Source organism: Lynx rufus, unplaced genomic scaffold, assembly GCF_022079265.1.
Source record: "Lynx rufus isolate CCGP_SWC_20201006 ecotype Redwood Valley unplaced genomic scaffold, mLynRuf1.p SCAF_4, whole genome shotgun sequence".
In the NCBI taxonomy this organism is placed as follows: Eukaryota; Metazoa; Chordata; class Mammalia; order Carnivora; family Felidae; genus Lynx; species Lynx rufus.
Window position 1 is genome coordinate 6,549,463 of NW_025814856.1, and position 24,725 is coordinate 6,574,187.

The following is a 24,725-nucleotide window of genomic DNA, read 5'->3' on the forward strand; positions in this document are numbered from 1 at the left end:
GTAACTGTAGGGTTCTCTCAAGTGTGAGTTCTTACATGTTCTGTAAGGTATGAACAATTACTGCTCTCCCACATACATTACACGAATGGGAATTCTGCCCCAGGGAAGTTCCTATCACGTAAGGATGAAAAATGAGTAAACCGATCTCACATTCTTTAATTTCATAAGGTTCTTTATCCAAATGAGTTTAGATGTGAATACGAAAGGGGCTCCTGGGTGGCTCAGTCAGTTAGGCATCCCACTTCGGCTCAGGTCATGATCTTGTGGTTCGTGAGTTCGAGTCCCACGTTGGGCTCTGTGCTGACAGCTCAGAGCCTGGAGCCTGTTTCACATTCTGTGTCTCCCTGTCTCTTTCTGCCCCTCCCCTGCTCACACTCCATCTCTCAAAAATAAATAAACGTTAAAAAAATTTAAAAAGATGTGAATACTGAGGTCTGAGGAACATTTGTAGGTGTTTCTCAAGTGCTGAAGACTGAGTGGAGGTTTTCCCACATTCCCTACATTCATACGGTTTCTCTCCAGCGTGAGTTCGCACGTGCACGTTAAAGCACGTGGAGTATCTGAAGGCTTTCCCACATTCTTTACATTTGTATGGCTTTCCTGCAGTGTGTGTTCACATGTGCATATTGAGATTTGTGGAACGAGCAAAAGCTTTCCCACGTTCTTTACAAGCATAGGCCTTCTCTCCAGTGTGAGTTCTTAACTGTGGGGTAAGGCCCGATGACTGAGTGAAAGCTTTCCCACACTGCTTGCCTTCATATGGCTTCTCTCTGATGTGCAACCTTACGTGCTGACTGAGCAGTGAAGAATTATTAAAGGCTTTTCCACATTCCTTACATTCATGTAGTTTTTCTCCAGTGCGACTTCGCATGTGTAAAAGAAGTCCTGTGGATCGAGTAAAGGCTTTCCCACATTCCACACATACAGAGGGCTTTTTTCTGCTGTGAGTTCTTCTGTGACCCGTACGGTATGAGGAATGAGTGAAGGCTTTCCCGCAGTCTTTACATTCATATGGCTTCTCTCCAGTGTGGTGTCTCACATGCACCTTACGGGAAGACTGATTAACAAAAGTTCTCCGACAATGTCTCTCCCTTGTGTCTGAGTTTTCATGTGCCCAGTAAGGTCTGAGAGCTAGCCAAAAGCTTTATCGTGTTGAACCCTCTCAGAAGTTTTCTCTCCAGCAGGGATTTCTTTGAGCAAAGTACAAATAAAGTTTGTTTCAAAGGCTTCTCCATTCTCATTACCCTTAGAAGTTTCCTGTCTAATGTGAGTCGTGAGTGTCCACTCAACGCTCTTCGACACACGTTAGAACCGTCTCGTCTTGCCCAGCACTGCTTCTCTCCTGCTGATTAGGGTTTAAATGACAACTAAAGACTTTTTCACACTCATTATGAAAGAACTTCTCCCCTCATCACAACTTTTATATATTGGAAACATCATAATTGAAGGCTTTGGTTTTTTTGTTTTTCCATTTAAGTGTACAGAGATCCTGCCCTGTTTTTGAGTTATTTTAAGCTGAACAGACAGACTCTGAGGCTAGGACCCTGCATTATATCCTCTACTTTCACAGTATCTTACACAGTTACTCCGGTAATTACCCATACTACATCATTTAAAACCTAAATTATTCCAACTAAATCCCTGTGTATCAAAAACTGAACACCTGAGCTGTGTATATGTGGATCTCTGAGGAGAAACAGGTGTGAAATAGGTTTGGCGTGCTCCTCAAGTTCCTGATATTCAAAGAAGCTTCACAGATTCTGCTTTCTTTGGGTAAATGACATTTATTTCATATCATTCTCCCGGATTTTGTACTTCTGGCCCTGATGTGGGGAAAGGAAATACTTTTGGAGATCTTACCAACTGTATTCCATTTGGTGTTTTTTCCCAAGGAATCTCACGAAGGGGTGTGGAACCTTTGGTTTGGAGTTGCAAATCCACTTCTGGAAAAAAGTGGGACAATATAGTCTTGGCGAAAAATTCTGGGATAAAATTGTTTAAAAGCACATGGACTGATGCCACAAAATATGGCGGAGGAGGGAATTCCAGGGCTCCTTCCCACCAGAAAACCAACAAGCTTACAAAAACTATCAAAATAAACTATCACAGCAGTTTGAAATCTAGTAAAAAATGTACATTCACAAAGGGAGCACTGATGGAAGAAGCAGCTATAATTCAGCTCATCAAGAGGGGCGCCTGGGTGGCTCAGTTGGTTGAGCATCTGACTTCGGCTCAGGTCATAACATGGTTTGTTGGTTCAAGCCCAGCATTGGGCTCTGTGCTGACAGCTCAGAGCCTGGAGTCTGTTTGAGATTCTGTGTCTCCTTCTCCCTCTGCCCTTCCCCTGTGCTCTCTCTTTCTCTCTCTCTCTCTCAAAAATAAATAAATGTTAAAAAAATAAAACATAAATTCATCAAGTGAGTGCTGAGGCATTTTAATTACCCACCTACCATCCCCACTCTTCGGATCAGCTCCAGCCATGTAGACAACAGGATGCATCCTTGAGCAAGTTGCGAGGGCTCAAAGGAGCGCTATGGACCTTGTTCTCAAAGAAGCACCACTGGGTGCTTCGATCTTTCTGGCAGCTTCCTTGAGTATCACTGCCGCAAGGGTGTGGCGTTGTATCACCCAACGCAGAGAGTTTCAGGAACAAGGCAGCATCTCAGACAACTTTTTTTTTAATTTTTTTAAATTTTTATTCATTTTTGAAAAACAGAGACAGAGCACAAGCAGGGATGGGGAGGAGAGAAAAGGGGACACAGAATTAGAAGCAGGCTCCAGGCTCTGAGCTGTCAGCACAGAGCCCAATGCGGGGCTCGAACCCACGAACCATGAGATCATGACCTGAGCCAAGGTCGGATGCTCAACTGACTGTGCCACTCAGGCGCTACTCAGACAACTTCTGATGAAGATGTCTAGAACCAAAATATTGCCTAGAGCAGCCCGAGGAAAGGGAGAGCATTTGGGATAAACAAAACATAGCCTGAAAGGCCTTAGAAGGCACAGACCGGAAATGTTGATATGTGCGTGAATAGGGGCTTTATTTTATTATTTTTTTACTGTTTATTTTGAAGGAGAGAGAGCACAGCAGGGGAGGGGCAGAGAGAGAGGGACACAGAATCTGAAGCAGGCTTCAGGCTCCGAGCTGTCAGCACAGAGCCTGATTCGGGTCTTGAACTCACAAACTGTGAGATCATGACCTAAGTCAGATGCTTAACCAACTGAGCCACCCACGTGCCCCTGAATAGGGCTTTAAAATCTCGAGTGTTTACCGGAGAATCAAGAAGTCCATAAGCACACCTGGGGCTGGATGCATGCTGGGAAAGGGGGAGAGGATCCAAAGAGGATCCAAAGATCAACCTGTGGCTGATCGTCAGGATCGACTCCAGCAGGGACGGAAGACTAAGGAAGAGTTGTAGACGGCCTAGCTAAACACCAAAGGAGTGGCCCAACACACAGCCCATCAACAAAAACCAAAAGAACAGTTTTAGTTTTCTTCTCTTGGCTCCGGGCATTTAAGGAATTTCTGTCACTCGAGTTTAGTGACCACTAAATTAACAGAAGACAGATTTCAGGGACAGCACTGAAAAGAAATGCAGAACATACAAAAATAATTTATAAAAGCCACTAAGCAAACATCAACAATACACAACAAGCAGCAACAGCAAACCCCGGGAGAGGGGTGAATCAGATTTTCAAACAGCTGCATTATGATATCTAGAATTTATGTTCCTAGGGCTCCTGGGTGGCTCAGTCAGCTGAGCATCTGACTCTTGATTTCGGCTCATGTCATGATCCCAGGGTTGTGGGATTGAGCCCCGTGTTGGGCTCTGTGCTGAGTGTGGAGCCTGCTTGGGATTCTCTCTTTCTCTTTCTCTCTCTCTTTCTCTTTCCCCCTGTGCCTCTCTCCCTTGCTCATTTACTCTCTCTAAAATTAAAAAAAAAAAAATTGCTCCTAAAAGCCAAAGCACTGGACTTAGTAACAACCTTAAATCCATTTGTTTCAACACACCCAGCTAACGGAAACCATGGACAAAGAACTAGAGGAAACTAGAAGAATTATGTTTCGCTAAAGAAATTATCAATAAGAGACAGAAACTAAAAAGAATCAAAAGACGGGCACCTGGGTGACTCAGTTGATGAAGTGTCAGACCTCAGCTTGGGTCATGATCTCAAAGTTCGTGGGTTCGAGCCCCATGATGGGCTCTGTGCTGACAGCTTGGAGCCTGGAGCCTGCTTTGGATTCTGTCTTCCTCTCTCTCTGCCCCTCCCCCACTCATACTTTGCCTCTCTTTCTCTCTCTCCTTCTCTCTCTCTCTCAAAAATGAATAAATGTTAAAACAAATTCTTTTTTTTAAAGAACCAAAAGAACTAAAAAGTACAGCATCAAAAATGGGTGGTACAGGGGCACCTGGGTGGCCCAGCTAGTTAAGCACCCAGCTTCAACCCAGGTCATGATCTCATGGTTCCTGAGTTCGAGCCCCGCGTCAGGCTCTGTGCTGACAGCTCAGAGCCTGGAGCCTGCTTTGGATTCTGTCTCCCTTTCTCTCTCTCTGCCCCTCCCCCTTTTGTGTGCACTCTTGCTTGCAAACTATCTCTCTAAAATAAATAACTCAAAAAAAAAAAAAGGGTGGTACAGGCAAAAGGATAGACATAAACATGAATCCAGAAAAAGAAAAAACAAAAAACATACTCTCAACAGTGTGCCAGGACAATTTAATGGGGGAAAGAATAGTCTCTTCAACACCTAGTGCTAGGATACCTGGATAGCTCTATGCAGAAGAATCAAAGCAGACCCCTGATTCAGACCATATACACAAATTCACTCAAAATGGATCAAAAATCTGGGGCGCCTGGGTGGCTCAGTCGGCTTAGCGTCTGACTTCAGCTCAGGTCATGATCTCTCGGTCTGTGAACTCCAGCCCCACGTTGGGCTCCGTGCTGACAGCTCAGAGCCTGGTGTCTGCTTTGGATTGTGTCTCACCACCCCCTGCCCCTCCCCCACTAGTGCTCTGTCTCACTCTGTCTCTCAAAAATAAATAAATGTAAAAAAATTTTTTTAATAAAAAAAAATAAAGTAAAAATGCACCAAAAACCTAATGTAAAGGCTAAAACTATTAAAAAATCTTAGAAGAAAGCAAGGGGGTAAATCTTTAGAACCTTGGATCTGACAGTGTCTAATCTTTGTAAGATATGAAAAAGGACCAAAGAAAACAAAGATAAATGGGACCCCACCAAAATTAAAACTGTTTGTGCATCAAGAAACACTATCAAAAAGAACACAACGATATCCACAAAATGGGAGAAAAAACATGCAAATCATACATGTGCTTTGGGCCCGCTATGAGAGGCCAGAAAGAACTCCTGCACGTCAACAACAAAAAACAACACAAGGTAAAAAAGGGGCAAAGAACTTGAATCAGCATTTCTCCAAAGACACAGAAATGGTCAACAAGCACAGGACAAGATGTTCAACATCATTTGTTTTAGGGAAATGCACATCAAAACCACGGTAAGACACCACTGCATACTCTAGGATGGTTACTATTAAAACAAAAAAAGAAGAAGATGGGGCACCTGGGTGGCTCAGTCGGCTAAGCATCCGACTCTTGATTTCAGCTCAGGTCATGATCTTACGGCTCATGAGTTTGAGCCCCAGGTGGGGCTCTGTACTGACAGCGCAGAGCCTGCCTGGGATTCTCTCTCTCCCTCACTTTCTGCCCCTCCCCAGCTCGTGCACGTGCACTCTCTCTCTCTTTCTCAAAATAAGTAAATTTTTTTAATGTTTATTTTTGAGAGAGAGAGAGAGAGAGAGAGAGAGAGAGGGAGAGAGAGACAGAGATATAGAGTATGAGTGGGGGAGGGGCAGAGAGTGAGGGAGACCCAGAATCCGAAGCAGGCTCCAGTCTCCTAGCTGTCAGCACAGAGCCCGATGCGGGGCTAGAACTCACGAGCTGTGAGATCATGACCTGAGCTGAAGTCGCATGCTTAACTGGCTGAGTCACCCAGGTGCCCCAAAATAAGTAAAATTTTTAAAAAGATTTAAAAAACAGAAAAGAAAAAAAGGAAATAAGTGATGACAGCAAGAATGTGGAGTAACTTCCACACTGTCCGAGGGAATATAGTACGGTACAGCCTCTATATAAAATAGTTTGGTAATTCTTAACAAGTTAAACATAAAAGGACCATATGCCCCCGCACATTGTCATGAAATTGAATTCTGTATGATTTTACTAGATATGTACGGAATAGGTACACCTGTAAATAGAAAGTAGATTAGTGGTTGCAGGGGCTGGGGGTAGGGCTGAACGGAGGCTGACTGCTGACTGGTTACAGGGTTTCCTTTTTAAGAGAAAATATTTCGGAACTAAAAAGAGCTGGTGGTTGCACACAGTACTCAGTACCAATAAATCACACTCACCAAAATGGTTCATTTGTGTATTTTATCCAAAAAGAAAAAAAACATATGGCACATACTTGTATCTAAATATGAGTGGAACAAGACAAAAAGGTTGAAAAAAGGGAACTTGGGACTACAGTCTGGCAATCATAAGAGTATGGGGTCGAAACTGCAGGCAATTTACAAAGCTTAATACTCAGGAAAACTAAGGCTGACGGTAAACAAAAAACACTGAGAGAGTCAGGAAACAAAATAGAAAGTATTGTAAAAAGACCTATCTGCAAGTAATGAAATTTTCAAATGAGCCAGACAGGTCTTTCTGAGAGAACAGAAGAAGGTTAACATCAATGGAAATTTAAAGGTAAAGGGAGTTAAAGGTTCCTGAGCAAACTCAGAAACGAAGTGGCTTCGTTCAGCCTTCTCTGAAAAAGGGTAGACCTCCGAAAGCTTGCCAAGTGGCATTTCCAAATGGACCGCGCCTTTCCTAGACTGGCATCGCTCTGCACAAAACCGTATCATGAACTTACCCTGCAGAACTCCTCTCCCTCCTGTCCTCAGCAATTCTGCTCCTTCCAATGCAGAGCTGAGATCAGGTTTGCATGATTTGTATCCTGCTTAAGGGAAAAATACATAAAGAGAACCCTGAAAGACACGAAGTGCAGGTCTTTGGATAGGAACCAACATTTTAGCCTTCACGGTTTCTGAAGACGGTGAAGTCTCACTTTATAAACTGCAAAATCATCACATGAAATTTTAAATCAATGCAATAAAACTATTCTAAAAGGAACAAAAATCGAAGTACAGGGACGTCTGGGTGGCTCAGTCAGTTAAGCATCCGACTTCAGCTCAGGTCATGATCTTACAGTCCATGAGTTCGAGCCCCGCGTCAGGCTCTGTGGTGACAGCTCAGAGCCTGGAGCCTGTTTCATATTCTGTGTCTCCCTCTCTCTCTGCCCCTTCCCTGCTCATGCTCTGTCTCTCTCTGTCTCAAAAATAAATAAAAACATTAAAAAACATTTAAAAAATCGAAGTACATTCTTTGTGCCCTCAAAAGACTAGAGAACTCTAAGACCTGAAAATCACATCCGGCCTCATACACATCTTAAGTCTTAAAGTTTTGCAAAACTAAAAGGCAACCGACAGAATGGGAGAAGACATTTGCAAACGACATATCAGATAAAGGGTTAGTATCCAAAATCTATAAAGAACTTCTCAAACCCAACACCCAAAAAACAACTAATCCAGTGAAGAAATGGGCAAAAGACATGAATAGACACTTCTCCAAAGAAGACATCCAGATGGCCAACCGACACATGAAAAGATGCTCAACATCACTCATCATCAGGGAAATACAAATCAAAACCACAATGAGATACCACCTCACACCCATCAGAATGGCTAACATTAACAACTCAGGCAACAACAGATGTTGGTGAGGATGCAAAGAGAAAGGATCTCTTTTGCACTGCTGGTGGGAATGCAAGCTGGTGCAGCCACTCTGGAAAACAGTCTGGAGGTTCCTCAAAAAATGAAAAATAGAGGGGCGCCTGGGTGGTGCAGTCGGTTAAGCGTCCGACTTCAGCCAGGTCACGATCTCGCAGTCCGTGAGTTCGAGCCCCGCGTCAGGCTCTGGGCTGATGGCTCAGAGCCTGGAGCCTGTTTCCGATTCTGTGTCTCCCTCTCTCTCTGCCCCTCCCCCGTTCATGCTCTGTCTCTCTCTGTCCCAAAAATAATAAATAAACGTTGAAAAAAAAAATGAAAAATAGAACTACCCTATGACCCAGCAATTGCACTACTAGGCATTTATCCACCGGATACAGGTGTGCTGTTTCGAAGGGACACATGCACCCCAGTGTTTATAGCAGCACTATCAACAATAGCCAAAGTATGGAAAGAGCCCAAATGTCTATCAACAGATGAATGGATAAAGAAGATGTGGGATATATATATACATATATATATATATACACACACACACACACACACACACACACACACGATGGAGTATTACTCGGCAATCAAAAAGAATGAAATCTTGCTATTTGCAACTACCTAGATGGAACTGGAGGGTATTATGCTAAGTGAAATTAGTCAGAAAAAGATAAATATCATAGGACTTCACTCATATGAGGACTTTAAGAGACAAAACAGATGAACATAAGGGAAGGGAAACAAAAATAATATAAAAACAGGGAGGGGGACAAAACAGAAGAGACTCATAAATATGGAGAACAAACAGAGGGTTACTGGAGGGGGTGTGGGAGGGGGGATGAGCTAAATGGGTAAGGGGCACTAAGGAATCTACTCCTGAAATCACTGTTGCACTATATGCTAACTAATTTGGATGTAAATTAAAAAAAAAAAATTAAATTAAAAAAAAACAAACAAGGGGGAAAAAAACAGAGGCAAATCAAGAAGCAGACTCTTAATTATAGGGAACAAACTGATGATTACCTGAGGGGAGGGGACCAGGAGGGTTGGGTTAAATAGGTGATGGGGATTAAGGAGTACACTTGTTGTAATGAGCATGGGGTACTATGCGGAAATGCTGAATCACTATATTGTATACCTGAAACTAACACTGTATGTTAACTATAATGAAATTAAAATAAAAACTGAAAAAAAAAGTAATAAAATAAAGTAAAGTCTTAAGGTTTTCATGGGGTGCCTGGGTGGCTCAGTCGATTAAGCATCCAACTTCAGCTCAGGTCATGATCTCACGGTTTGTGAGTTCAAGCCCCGTGTCAGGCTCTGTGCCGACAGCTCAGAGCCTGGAGTCTTCTTTGGAGTCTGGGTCTCCCTCTCTCTGCTCCTCCCCTGTTCACGCTCTGTCTCTGTCTCTCAAAAATGAATGTTAATAAAAAAAAATTTTTTTTTAAGTCTTAAGGTTTTCAGTCCCTAAAAGAGTATCATTTATCTAGACAGATCTTCATTTGCACAGGGAATCCTCCAGAGAGTGAGGCCCCTGAGGCCAGGGATTATGTCTGTCTTGTTTACCACAGTCTTCCCATTTGACAGCAAAGGTACTTAAGAAACATTTTTTTCATAAGGGGTTCAGTGAAGAAACGATGCTTACCTAGTGTGATGAGATTCTGGTAGTTCTCCAACATCACATCTCTCTAGAGAGCAATCTGTGTTTGATCCAACAAAGTCCACTCCTCCTGGGCAAAGTCCACAGCTACATACTCAAAGGTCACTAAGTGCTAAACCATCAGACACATGCTGCCTTCAGCAAACTAGCATCTTCTTTGAGGTTCTCAGAAAGATGAAGGACTGAGGAAGGTAGACCAGAAGCCTACAGTACTCTCGGGCCCAGACCTTGTCTGCTCTCCAGCTATAGACGTGCCTGGTGATCACAGCCAGTCATGTGGATTTACCGGCATGTCTGACATGTGATGAAACTTATGTTACCACAACTTTATTGTGGGCGCTTCTTGCTTTATTTTCCTCCTCTATTTATAGGCTGCGGTTAGCACTGAGCACACTGTAACACTCTGTAAAATCTACTAAGAGATGAATTATTTCCACAGTAACACATGCATTCCATGAGATTAGATACCTTCATATCATTCCTCAGTATCTATCATAACACTCAGTGAAATGATAAGCCAACAAGCATGACCAAGCATCAGAAAGAATTAATGAATACGGAGATAAAAGAATCACATCCAGTATAGTCCCTATGTATTCTGAGATGGCATGAGTCCTGGAGACATTTACCTGGGACTCATTCCTTAAGCAGGGCCATTAATTGCTATAAAAAGTGGGGGACATTACAAGAAGATAAGGCTACCTGACAGAGAGAAACAGGACATTCTGAAGAAAGGTCAACTTTCTACTTACCTGAGAAGAATCCATCAGTAACCCAGCCACCATCCTTGCCTCTTCGAGTTTCATTTCCTCTAAAGACAGAAAAGGTCCCAAGAAAGATGACCTCAGAGAGAAGAAGGCCATGAACTCTGAAGCCAATCCAATTCCAATAACCACATGCCTACGAACGGTCCACACCATGCACAGAACACACACCAAACACGCTAATTCCATATGACTGAGTTACCTGGAGCAAGACGATGGTTTTCTGGATCTTGCTACCCACGAGATACAGGTTAAAAATTCCATCTTACGGGCACCTGGGTGGCTCAGTCAGTTGAGCATCCAACTCTTGATTTCGGCTCAGGTCATGATCTCACAGTTATGAGATCGAGCCTCGGGTCAGGCTCCACACAGTCTGCTTGGGATATTCTCATTCTCTCTCTCTTTCCCTGCCCTTGCCCTGCACGTGCACATGGGTGCTCTCTCTCTCAAAATAAATAAACATTTTTTTTTAATTCCATCTTGAGTTATACAAATTACAGTGAGGCAGAGCTGTTTGACACAATAGAATTCGTGAATATATTACCCCCTGAAAAAGCACGCACACACACACACACACACACACACACACACACACACACCTTCCTGCATCTCAAATCCCAGAAACCTGACTTATACACACTCTGCTCATTTCAATCACGCTTATATGGTCCACCGCAAGATCACTCAGCCCCGAGTGCTGGCTCTGCCATTTGTGAAGGAACTACATGAAGCAAACAAATTTGGAAAGAAGCATCAGCAAGGACTCACCACCCACCTGATTCACATCAAGGGCTGCCATCCTGTGAATCTGATACAGTTTCCAGAATATTCCATCTCTTGCTCAGACCACTTCAGAGGAGCTTTTGAGTTTAACACGTTGATCTCAATTTCTCTTCATACACTGGAGTATCTGGCTAACTGGTTCACAACATCCATCATTAAACATCAGACATTTTTCCTCAATCATCAACCATCACTCTTTAGCCATATCTGTGCAGATGAAAACACGTGACAGCCATTAAAAACCGTCTAATACCCTATCATACAAATATTATCAACTGCTATTTACTATCATTAGTAGTTGTACATATATAATCTCCTTTCGTTGTTAGAACAACACTCCAAATTGGGTATAAATAACTATCATTTAATAATACTCTGTCCACACCCTCTGCTGGGCATAATGGAGATGAGAAATACAAAAGGTTTTAGGAAATCAGAAGTCCCTCTGAGTACCCACTGCTGGAACTTGGCTGGATTTGGAACCTTCACCTCCTTCTGTCTCTTACTGCTTCATGCAGTCAGCTAATATTCAGTAAGGACCTTCTTTAAGCGAGGCCAGGTATGAGGCAATGAGGAGGGAACAGTTCTTGGGGATCTCACAATTAAATGGGGCAATGGAGGTAATAAACAGATGGCCATCCGAAACTGAATATTGTGATTTTAGAAAAACTCGAAATACATTTCTAATGTTAGCCACTCCAACAGTGTCGGAAACACATCGTTGTTTTTATGTCGAAACTGAAGGCTTTCCATATTTTCTCACAATTAACCAAAGACTAGTACACAAATATATTGTGCATCTTTTTGCCTTTTCATATTGCTGTTCAGTTCTACTTTTCTCCATTAAGTATTGGTTTTATTTTTATTCACCCTTTCAGTACATTTTCTTCTTCTCCCTCTTCTCCTCCTCCTCCTCCTCCTCCTCCTCCTCCTCCTCCTCCTTTTTGAGAGAGAGGGGAGAGAAGCAGGGCTTACCCTGCTGGGGCTCGTGCTCACCTGAAATGGGGCTCAAGCTCAACGGATGTGCAAACTCATGAACCGTGAGATCCTGACCTGAGCTGAAGTCTGATGCTTAACCAACGGAGTCACCCAGGCTCCCAGTATATTTTCTTCTACTTCTATATTCCTTGCTCAACTTTATCAAGCAGCACCCTTAGTTCCATTTCTTAAACTTCTTTTATGGAATTACAGCATACATATGACTAAGGGAGGCAATCATGAATAAAAATCTCAATGAAGTATTCAGAAATGAACAGCCCCATGTAACATCATTCCAGGTTGAGAAATAGAATATTTCCATACCCAGCATCTCAGACATATTCCTTGTCTCTTTTCCAAATCGCTAACTCCACACTTCCCAACTGCAGCCACTATCCTGACATTTAACACTCGGCAGCGTACTGCCTATTTTTGAATTTTTATTTAATTTTTTTAATGCGTATTTATTTTTGAGAAAGAGAGAGAGACGGAGGGAGGGGCAGAGAAGAGGCAGAGACAGAGAATGCCAGGCAGGCTCTGAGCTGTCAGCACAGAGCCCAACGTGGCGCTCAATCTCACAAACCATGAGATCATGACCTGAGCCAAAATCAAGAGTCAGGCGCTTGACTGACTGAGCCACTCAGGCACCCCATTTTTTTCTAACCTTTTTAATGTTTCTTTACTTTTGAGAGAGAGAATTTTAAAGAAAAGGTATCTAACAGCCTGCAATCTTTTGCGTCTGGCTTCTTTCATCGGACATTGCTTGTGAGCTTCATCCAAGGGGTTACCCCTGCGTTCCTTCTCTTTGCTCATTTTGAGTATGCCACAAAAAATACACGCCACAAGTCATCGGCTCATCCCTTGATCCACTTTCAGTTACTTCCAAGCGAGGGATATTTCAAATAATGATGTTACATATAGTGTTTTTGTTCAATTGGTGGCCACGTGTGTGCATCACTGGTGTGTCACCACCAGATCATATTTAGTTGATATACTTTAAAAATGTGTTTCCACTAGCAGTCTACGAACATCTCAACCAATACCGGGCACTGTTTTTCCCTTTTCAGTTTTACTTTTAGCCATTCAGTGTGTGCAGTAGTATCACACTGTGGTTTTTATTTGCAAATCCCTGGTTGCTAATGACATGGAGCACCTCTTTATATATTCGTTGCCCATCTGTTTTTGTTTTTAATGGAAGGGCCTATGCAAACCTCTTGTTCATTTCTCACTTTGGGTATTAATCTACAGTTTTTACATAACTCCTTTGTTGTTACATGGGAGGGAATTAACCCAATGCTAAAGATGAAATATGCCTGCAACTTATTTCCACCTCCTTACTTTCAGAGAGGTTACCACAAACATTTAACTCTACACATGGAGAGAGATGTAGAGAAGGTACACTATGTATGCATGCTAAATACTAACAACTGGTCAAACGTACAGCAAGGCAACACCTGAACAATTCATCACATTTCAGTAACGGGTGGCCACAGCCAGAGCATTTCCGTCCAGTCCCCACCGGAACGCACCGCAATCGCCACGTCGGAGAGAAGGGGGCGCTGCGGCCGTTGTCCACAACCGCGTACACGTTTCTCCTCTGGAGAAAGGACACGGTTTGTTCTGGCAGCTTTCGCAGAGAGGCTCACAGCGGGCAGAGAGAAGGCCCTGCCTCCACCCGGGACCCCGAGCCGCGGCCCCGACCCCCACCCGCGCGGGCGGAGCCGACCGAGGCTCTGGGACGGACCCGGGCGGCCGCGGACCCTCGGGCGCGGCGCACCCGCGATTCCCTGCCAGTCGCGGAAGCTCGAAACCTCCGGGGAGCCAACGCATTAGAAGCGGGGCGGAGCTCGAAGTGAGTCGGTTTCGATTAGCACTTCCGCTTCCGGTTTCCGCCACGAGGTCAGCGTACGGGACGGGGCCTCAAGAGCAGAGGGGTTGGGCCCCGGGTGGCAGCCGCTGCTGGCGGATGTCTGGGGAGCGGGCTGGAGCTGGGTCCCGAGCCGGCTGTCGCACCCACCACGTCCGAGGCGCAACGCTGGGATGTCCGAGGGCAGGGGACCGAGTTAGAAGCGGCACGGCCACGGTGGGCGGGGTTTGCCCCCAGTTCCGGGCCACGGAAGCTCTTGAAATGCTCTCTCTTCTTCAAGACTTTCTCCTTGTTGGTTCAGCCCCAGGCGGCGCTCTGCATATTTATAAAGATGAGCCTCCCAGCCCATAAAATGAGCTCCCAGCTCATCAGTCCTCTCTCTGACCTTCAGCTTTAAGGTAGAATCCTCATAGCACATAATTAACCCATTTAAAATGTACCATAGTATAGTCAGAGTTGTGTATCCATCACCACAATCAATTTTACTACATTTTCATAATCACAAAAGGAAACCCAGTACCCTCTTAGCCATAATCTTCCCACCTCACCACCCCCACTCCCCCAGCCCAAAGCAACAATGTAGTTTGGGGTTTTTTTTGTTTGTTTTGTTTTTTGTCTCTGGGGATTTGCCTATTCTGACATTTCATGTAAACAGGATATTACAACATGTGGTCTTTGTGTCTGGCCTTCTTTGACTTCCATAATGTTATCAAGGTTCATCCATGTTGTAGTGTGTACCAGTCTTTATTTATTTTTCTTACTGAATAGTATTCCACTGTATGGGTGTGTCACAATTTATCCACTCAATAGTTAATGGACATTGGGTTATTTCCACTTTTTTTGGCTATTAAAAATAACATGGCGGGGGGGGGGCGCCTGGGTGGCTCATTCGGTTAAGGGTTAAGTGTCAGACTTTGAATCAGGTCATGATCTCACAGTACGTGGGTTCAAGCCCACATCAGGCTCTGTGCTGACAGCTTGGAGCCTCCTTCAGATTCTGTGTCTTCCTCTCTCTCTGCCCCTCCCCCATTCGTACCCTGTCTCTCTCAAATATAATAAAAACACATTAAAAAATAACATTTAAAAATAACATGGGATATTTTTTGAACAGTGATCAGAGGAAAATTCATATCCCTAAATGTATCCTTAAAAGTGAGATAATAAAAAATAAATTCCAAGCTAAAAGACAAACAAAAAAACCTAGAAATAGAGTATCAGTGTAACCCAACCTAGAAAATTATATAGGAATTTACACTACCAAAGAGCATCAAGCCCAGATGGATTGGTTTTTGGTTGAGTGGGGGTGGCAACAGCTTTATTGAGACAGAATTCACATATAATTCATCCGTTTACTTTTTTTAATATTTATTTATTTTTGAGAGAGAGCACAGAGGGGGAGGGGCAGAGAGAGAGGGAGACAGGATCCAAAGCAGATTCTGAGCTGACAGCAGAGAGCCCAATGTGGGGCTTGAACTCAGGAACCAGGAGACCTGAACCAAAGTCAGATGCTTAACCAACTGAGCCACCCAGACGCCCACAACTCACCCAAAGTGTATATTCAGTGGTTATTATATTCACGGAGTTGTGAAACCATTGCCACAATCAGTTTGAGAACAATTTCACCATCCCCAGCTCCCCATCCCATCCCATCCCTAAGCAGCTATTAATTTATTGTCTCTATAGATTTGCTTATTTGATGATTTCACATAAGTTTTAAAAACTATGTGGTCTTTTGTGACAGATTTCTTACACATAGCATAAACTTTTCAAGGTTAGTCTATACTGTAGCATTTATCAGTATTTTATTAAGTTTATTTATTTACTTATTTACTTAAGTAAACCTTATACCAACATGAGGCTTGAACTCATGACGCCCAGATCAAGAGTTTCATGCTCTTCCAACTGAGCCACCCAGGTGCCCCAGTATTTCATTCTTTTTGACTGATGAATAACATTCCTATCAGTTGGTGAACATGTGGGTTGTTTTCACTCTTTGGCCGTTTTGAATAATGCTATGAAATATTGTTGTGCAAGTTTTTATGCGGACATGTTTTCATTTCTTTTGGGTATATGCCTAGGACTGGAACTGCTGGGTCATATTAAACACTAAGTTTAACCTTTGGGGTAACTGCCTGGCTATTTTCCAAAGTGGTTGCACCATTTACAATCTCACCTGCAGTGTGTGAGTGTTCCAAGTTCTCCTCATCCTTGCCAACACTTAGTACTGTTTTTTGTTTTTTAAAACATGTAGCCATCCTAGTTGGTGTGAAGTACTGTTTCATTGTAGTTTTCACTTTAATTTCCCTGATGACTACTGGATATTGAGTATCTTTGCATGTTCTTATTAGCCATTTGTATGTCTTACTTGAAGAAATGTCCATTCAAATCCTCAACTATTTTTAATTGTGTTATTTATCATTTTATTATTGAACTCTAAGAGTTCTTTATGTTTTCCAGATGTTGGTCCCTTTGCAGATATAGAATTTTCAAATTTTTTCTCCCATTCAATAGGTTGTCTTTTCACTTATTTATGGGGTCCTCTGAAGTACAAAACAGTTTAATTTTGATTAAGTGCCAGCTTGTCTATTTTTCTTGGTTGCTTATGCTTTGGGTGTGAAATTTAACAAACCACTGTCAAATCCAAGATCACTAAAGATATACTACTATATTTCCTTCTAAGAGTTTTATTATTTGAGCTCTTACAGTTAGTTCTTTGATCCATTTTGAGTAATTTTCAAATATGGAATGAGGTAGACAACGAGCTTCATTATTTTGTGTGTAGCTATCCAGTTGTCCCAGCACCATTTGTCGAAAAGACTATTTGTTCCTCTACTGAATTGTTTTGGTACTCTCATCAAGCATCAGTGGACTGGAAATGCGAGCCTGGATACTTTAAATTTTTTCTTTTAACATTTATTCACTTTTGAGAGAGAGACAGAGAAACAGAGCATGAGTGGGGAAGGGGCAGTGAGAGAGGGAGACACAGAATCAGAAGCAGGCTCCAGGCCCTGAGCTGTCAGCACAGAGCCGACGCGGGGCTCAAACTCACGGACTGCAAGATCATGACCTGAGTTGGTTAGACATTTAACCTACTGAGCCACCCAGGCACCCAAGCCCAGATGTTTCAGATACAGAATTATACCAAACCTTCAAAGTTCAGATACTCAAGGTAGTCCATAAGTTGTTTAAAAGCAATAAGAATGAAGAAAAACTTCCTCATTCCTTTAATGAGATAACATTCATATAAAACCTGATAGGATACAAAAGTAGAAAATTACAAAGCCATATCACTTATAAATATTGATTCAAATGAGCTATGTTAAATTAAATATTAGCAAAAAGAATACAAAACCACTAAGAAAATAATAAACCTTGAGCAAGTGGAATTTGCTCTAGAAATTAAAAGTTTAATTATTAAGAAATCCATTAGCACCTGGTAGCTCCATCAGCTGACTGTTCAACTCTTGATTTTGGCTCAGGTCATGATCGTGGGGTTGTGCGATCGAGCCCTGCATCAGGCTTCATGCTGAGTGTGGAGCCTTCCTGAGATATTCTCTCTCTGTCTCTCTTTCTCCCCCACTTACCCACTCAGCTTGCTCTCTCTCTCTCAAAACATTTTTAAAAGAAAGTCATTAAATAATATACCATATCAATACATCTAAGAAAACAAATCATATGATTATCTCCATAGATGCTGATGAAGCCTTTGACAAAATTCAACACCCATTTTTTTAAAAATTTTTTTTAACGTTTATTTATTTTTGAGACAGAGAGAGACAGAGCATGAACGGGGGAGAGTCAGAGAGAGAGGGAGACACAGAATCGGAAACAGGCTCCAGGCTCTGAGCGGGTCAGCACAGACCCCGACGCGGGGCTCGAACTCACGGACCACAAGATCATGACCTGAGCTGAAGTCGGCCGCCCAACCGACTGAGCCACCCAGGCGCCCCTCAACACCCATTTTTGATATAAGCACTCAAAAAATAGAAACTAATGAAAACTTTCTTAAGATGATTGGCTATATTTATAACAGTGTGTGTGTGTGTGTGCACGCACATGTGTGTGTATATGTGTGTCTGAGTGTGCACTGGTGACATTGGGGAGAAACTAATAAACATAAGAACTGCAAATGAAGTAAAACTATCTCTTTTTGCAGATGATATGATACTGTTCATGGAAATCTCTAGAGAACTAATGATAAGACTAATGTAAACAATAAAAAAATTTAGTAGGTTAGCAGGACATAAAAAAGCCTCCAGTTAATCAATAACCAATAAGGTGATATAATGGTAGAGAAAACCTCATTTATAATAGGAAAAAAAAACAAACAAACAAACACCAGAAAGCTTTGGATTAAACTAAACAAGCAATGTATAAAACCCATATAAGGAACTTTTAACATAATCTAGAAAGACATAAATGGACTTGAACAAAAGGAAAAACATCCCTCATTCTTTGATAAAGTGGCTTGACATCATAAAGATATCAATTCTCCCCAGGTTAATTCAGAAATGTAACATAATCCTAGTAAAAATGCCAATAAGCTTTTTTTTTTAAATGGAGTTAGGCAAATTGATACTAACATTTATATGGAAGAACACACATACATGATGATGTCTAAGAAGACACTGAAAACAAGTGATGAAGCCCTACTGACACTAAAACAAACTATAAAGCCACTACAATTAAAACTATGGAACTGGGGGCGCCTGGGTGGCGCAGTCGGTTAAGCGTCCGACTTCAGCCAGGTCACGATCTCGCGGTCCGTGAGTTCGAGCCCCGCGTCGGGCTCTGGGCTGATGGCTTGGAGCCTGGAGCCTGCTTCAGATTCTGTGTCTCCCTCTCTCTCTGCCCCTCCCCCGTTCATGCTCTGTCTCTCTCTGTCCCAAAAATAAATAAACGTTGAAAAAAAAAATTTAAAAACTGTGGAACTGGCACATGAATAGGAAACAGCTTCAATCAAATGGAATATCTGGAAATCAACCCCAAAATGTGGAAATGTAATTCATAACGGTGGTATTTCAGATCACTGGGACAGAAATGAGTGGTTTAATGAATGGTGCTAAGATAAAATTACATCTATCCTTCACACCACTCACAAAAATAAACTCCAAAGGATTAGGCATCTAAATATGTGTGTGCGCGCATGTGGTGGTGTTGGTGGGTGGGCGAGAGGGAGGAGCCATACACATATGTAGGGTATTCCCGTCATTTCCGGGGTGATTCGGGAAAAAGAAATGATCATGAGGTGGCAGTACCACACAAAAGCTTTCTTTGGGCAGAACTTCGGCAGGTTTTCTCGTGGAGAAAGTCTCTCAGGTATGAGAAAATACGGAAGCTATAGCATGAAAGCCACTACTCAGAAAGGGAGGGGGCCAACTCCTACTGTAGGAGGTGATCACAGAGGGGGTTTATGTGTCTAGGCTATGTTGCTTAGCAGCTAGTGGGAAGTCTCTGGGTCAGAAAGTTTGGAAGGGTAGCAGCAGCTTGGGGGTAGTTATAGCCCCAGGATTTATCTTATCTGCAGCTGTTAGACTTGGGGTATAACTGCGGTGTGTGTGCAAAGCAGGAAGGCTTTGAATGGCTAAACTATCTCCTTGTTCGAACTAAGTTTAAAACAACTGAAAGTGTAAGAATTTCGCATTTGGCACTGTGAACAATGTTGCTGTGAACCCTGGCGCGCAAATATCTATTCAAGTCCCTGACTTCAGCTCCTTTAGATAGATACCCAGAAGTGGAATTGATGGGTCATACAGTTAGTTCTCTGTTTAATGATTTGAGGAAACTCCTTGCTGTTTTCCACAGCAGTTGCACCACTCCACATTCCCACCAGCAATGTGCAAGAGTTCCAGTTTCCCCACATCCTCACCAGCATGTGTTATTTTCTGGTTCTTGGATAACAGCCATCCTAAGGGGGTGGGGGGATGAAGCGGTATTTCATTGTGGTTTTCATTTGCATTTCCCTAATGATTACTGATATTGGACATCGTCTCATGTACTTTCAGGTACTTGGTCACGTGTAGATCTTTTCTGGAGAAATGTCTATTTGAGTCCTTTCCCAGGGGCACCTGAGAGGCTCAGTAAGTGTCCGACTTCAGCTCAGGTTGTGATCTCACCGGTTCGTGCGTTCGAGCCCTGCATCCGGCTTTGTGCCAACAGCTCAGAGCCTGGAGCCTGCTTGGAATTCTGTGTCTCCCTCTCTCTCTGCCCCTCTCCTGCCCACGCTGCGTCTCTTTCTCAAAAATAAACATTAAAAATTTTTAAAAACAAAGTCCTTTCCCCCATTTCAGTTGGGTTGCTGTTTTTTGTTGTTGAGTGGTAGTTCTTTATCGATTCTGGATGTTAGCACCTTATCAGATATATGATTTGCAAATATTTCTCCCATTCTTTGGGTGGTCTTTTCACTCTCGTTATTGTCCTTTGATGCACAGAAGTTTGTAATTTTCAGGGGCTCCTGCCTGGCTCAGTCAGTAGACTGTGCGACTCTTGATCTTGCGTTTGTGAGTTTGAGCCCCATGTTGGGTGTAGAGGTTGCTTAAATAAATAAAACGTGTATTAAAAAGCTTGTGGTTTTGATTAAGTTCAACTTACCTATTTTTTTTAATGTTCATTTAGTTTCGAGAAAGAGTGTGTATGTGGCGGGTAAGGGACAGAGAGAGGCAAAGACCCAGAATCTGAAGCAGGCTCCAAGCTCTACACTGTTGGCACAGAGCCTGACGCGGCTGGAACTCACAAACCGTGAGATCATGACCTGAGCCAGTCACTTAACTGACTGAGCCACCAGATGCCCCCCTTTTTTTCTTAATGTAGGCTTTTATTGCTATAAAATTCCTTCTTATACCTGCATTTGCTTCAACTCATAAGTTTTGGTAGGTGTTTTCATTTTCGATTCAAGACTTTTTAAAATAAAGTTTATTTACTTTGAGAGAGAGAAAGAGAGAGAGTGCACAAGCAGAGGAGGGGCAGAGAGAGGGGGAGAGAATCCCAAGCAGGCTCCACGCTGTCAGCACGGAGCCCAATGTGGAGCTTGAACTCGCGAACCATGAGATCATGACCTGAGTTGAAATCAGGAGTTGGACCCTTAAACAACTGAGCCACCCAGGCGCCCCAACTGAGCCATTTTTAAAAATTTTTCTAGGTGGAATAGACATATTGTGGTTAAGTAGAACACCCATATTCCTAGGAGATGCACATGAAAGCATTTACGTGTCTGTTATAATGTCTTCAACTTGAGTTTCAAATGATTCAGCAGGGGGGAAAATGTAAACTAGGAGGTGGCAAAGGGTTAACAATTGATAGGTCCAGGTGAAGGGTATATATATTCTTTCAACTTTTGAAAGTTTTCAAAATAAAAAGTTGGCGGGGGGCAGGCAGGGGAGAATCCATTTGGTCCCAAACAAAATCGTCTTACGATAAAACGAATCCGGACTCTGGAAAAAAACATGAGTGTTTCCAAGAAACCAGCCTCTCTTTTCATAGTGATCCTGGGAAGCTACCGCTGGATGAAAGAAATGTCACGGATTTACCTCCTCACCCAAAGAGGGATTAGGGGCGCCCGGGTACAGTCCGCTCAGCTCTCACCAGAACCCGCCCACATCCGCAGAGAAGCCAGGATGCACCGATCCCGCCTCCCGCGCCTGAGCGGAAGTAGCGCGTTTTCCTTCCCACCAAAGGCAGGCCAGTTATTCGCTGGAAGCCTCGCGTGGCAACGAGACCAGACTCGCAGTTTGACCCCGCGCTTACCACGTCGGGCCCGACGCCCTACCCCACTTCCGTTCCAGAAGAGCGGGGGACAGACCGGAAGCCAATTTAGTCGGCCCCGCCCCCGCACGCGGGGGGGAACTTCCGTAGAGCCGCTGCGTCCCAGGAGAGCACACTTCCGCTTCCGACCCCGAGGAAAGGAAGGGGTGCGGCCCACTGCCTACAACTTAGGGCGCGGAAATTCTACGCTCCTCCTTTGAGAACCTAGCTGAACACAGTGGGGCGACCAGGCCAGAGGCGTGGCCTGACTCGGGATTCACAACCACTTGGAGGCGGGGCTTTGTCCCCGCAAAGTTATTTCTTTTTCTTCCCACTTGTATCTACAGCCCTATACCATGACCGGCCATGTTCGTAGTGGCAAGCTTGCCAATCCGCAAAATGTTACACCTTTTCTTTCATTCGTTTTTCTTAAAATGTGCTTCAAGTGTTTGCTTTTTGCAGTTTTGGCTAGTCATTCCTGGATGCTTCTTGCATGTATGTGTATGTATGCATTTCACGTTGATTAATTATATGATTAATAGAACAATGGTATTTTTATGTGTTTATCATGAGTCTAGCCACCTTGACAAACATTAGTTCTAATAATTTGTTGATTTTCTTGGATTTTTAAATGGCCTAAATAACTGTAAACAATAATCTATTTTAATGTATTTTTCTTTTCTGCCAATAATTGTACTTCATTTCATTTTCCTGGCTTATGGGTTGGTCAGAATTTCTAATAATAGGTTGAGTAATAGCAGTGATTAGGTGGCATCCTTGTCTTGTTTTTGATGTATAAAGCAATGGTTCTAAAGTTTCTCCATTAATTATATTTGTAGTGGGGTGGGAATGTCAATGACCTTTAACAGGTGAAAGAAAGTAATTTTTATCCTTGAACTGGGAGGAGACTTTATTGTGAAAATGCGCTGAATTCTGTCCAATGATTTCTTAGGCTTCTGTTGATTTAACTTTATAGAATCTTAAGTCATACAAAATACTCAATATTTGTGTAGTGAAATTTGTCCTTTATAGTTTCTGAATAAATTATTGTGCTATCAAAAGGGTGTCCAAACTCTAGGTTATGGAAATATTTTCCTAATTTTCTTATAGTTTGAAACCTTTATAACAGTAGATATTTAGGTATGTAGTGTGACATGGAAATGGAACTCTGTGCTCCTCCAGATGGGTGGTTTATATGTTGCTTTGGTTGCAGTAGTTTTGTAATTTTTAATATCTGTTTACAACAGTTATAGGGATGATGAATGTTGCTTCACATATTAAATTATTTACCCTCAGAGCTACTCTACAAAATGCTGCTACTCTCATCCTCAAGTTACAATTAAAAAACAAACTTATGCACAGAGAGCTTACACTTGATTCAGTCTTAGGCAGTCTGGTTTCACAGTCATCTTGCTTCACCATTGGGTTATTGAACACCATTAAGACAAGTCTTTATTTAATAGATTCTTGGCTGATCTCTGGCATTTATTTCTCATGTAAAATTTGAAATCATTTAGTTATTGCTTTACATTTATATGTTAGTCTTAGGAGAACTGGTCTTTCTTTCTTTATATAAATCTTCTCATCCAGTAATTATTTTCACTTGTTCAGATCTTTTTTCAATGTACTCGATAATCTGTATATATGTATCTTGTCCATTTCTTGTTGTATTTCTAATATTTTGAAATCTCTTCTCCCTATTGAGAATGGAAGTTTTCCCCATATTTATTTCTACATGAAGCTTGTGTGTGGAGGAGGTTGGATGTGTATGTGAGGTGTTGTCTTGTGATGAGTGCTCCTGAGAAAATTGATGCTAAGTTTTAAAACAGAATATTTTGGGGCGCCTGGGTGGCGCAGTCGGTTAAGCGTCCGACTTCAGCCAGGTCACGATCTCGCGGTCCGTGAGTTCGAGCCCCGCATCAGGCTCTGGGCTGATGGCTCGGAGCCTGGAGCCTGTTTCCGATTCTGTGTCTCCCTCTCTCTCTGCCCCTCCCCCGTTCATGCTCTGTCTCTCTCTGTCCCAAAAATAAATAAAAACGTTGAAAAAAAAATTAAAAAAAAATAAAACAGAATATTTTGTGCTTCTATACATAAACCATAACTAAAGATAGAGATAATCTTGGTCTCTTTTTTCCCACTATTTATAGAGGTTATTTGTAGGAACCAGAATCTGGAAAGCAGTGTTGAATAAGCACGGAATATATGGGCAATCCTTCCTTGTTCTGGATTGAACTAAAAATATTTTGGCCCTGTACCTGAAGCTGCCTGGGGCCCTCTGGCCAACTTAGTAGTCTTTAAGCTTTAGCAAGCAGCCTTAGCTCACATGATTGGTTAACCTTTCTTTGTGTATCTATAGATCATGCATTCTTTCCTAGAAAGAACAGAGTACTTCTAAATGTCGCCAGACCCTCCTGCACCACGCATGGGCACCAAGGAACCAGACCCCCCTGCATAATCGTTGGGCACTAAGGAACCAGACCCCCTGGCACAATCTCCAAGCACTGAGAAAACATCTGTAGCTGGTACCATTGAGTCTGCACATAATGACAAAATATTACAGACCACTGTACTCCCTTTACTGATTAACTGCCCTAAATTCTTTTAAAAACCCTTGGGCCAGGCAAGAACCTCGGAGTTGGCCTTTGGACAAGAGTCCACCTTCTCTCCAGGTAGCTTAGCCTCCTGAATAAAGCTCATATTCCTTTCCAATCAAAACTCATCTCTTGAGTATTGGCTTTTCAAGCGACAGGCAGCCTAACATGGGTTTCAGTAACAGGTCTTCAATTAAATGAATCATTTAATAGAATTATTAAATAAAAATCATTCTACTGGTGAAATGTGAATATGGTCTATAGTCTAATAATATTATGCCAATGTCAACGCCTTTGTTTTCATTATTGTACCATGGTTATGTAAGATGTTGTTGTTAAGGGAAGCTAGGTGTGCTAATTTTGTAATTTCTCTTTGTTAGGTGAGGTCATCAAGATGTGACCACTGGTTGACCCAAGAGCTGGGCTTGGGCAGTTGGAGGCTCCTCACCCTTTCCCTTGTCCTTGCAATGCATGTTCCACTTGTTTTCCCCATTCCCAGAAGCTGCCCCAA

The 24,725-nt window shown here is 42.7% G+C and overlaps 1 protein-coding gene across 1 annotated transcript in view; it reads right to left on the reverse strand.

The window, feature by feature from the left end:
- Positions 1–400: 400 nt before the first annotated feature.
- LOC124522866 (zinc finger protein 846-like) overlaps positions 401–24,725 on the reverse strand; it is a 68,218-nt gene continuing 43,893 nt past the window's right edge. Inside the window, 1 exon segment of the mRNA XM_047094535.1 lies at positions 401–1,045. Within this exon segment, the coding sequence (XP_046950491.1) occupies positions 401–1,045 (645 nt within the window).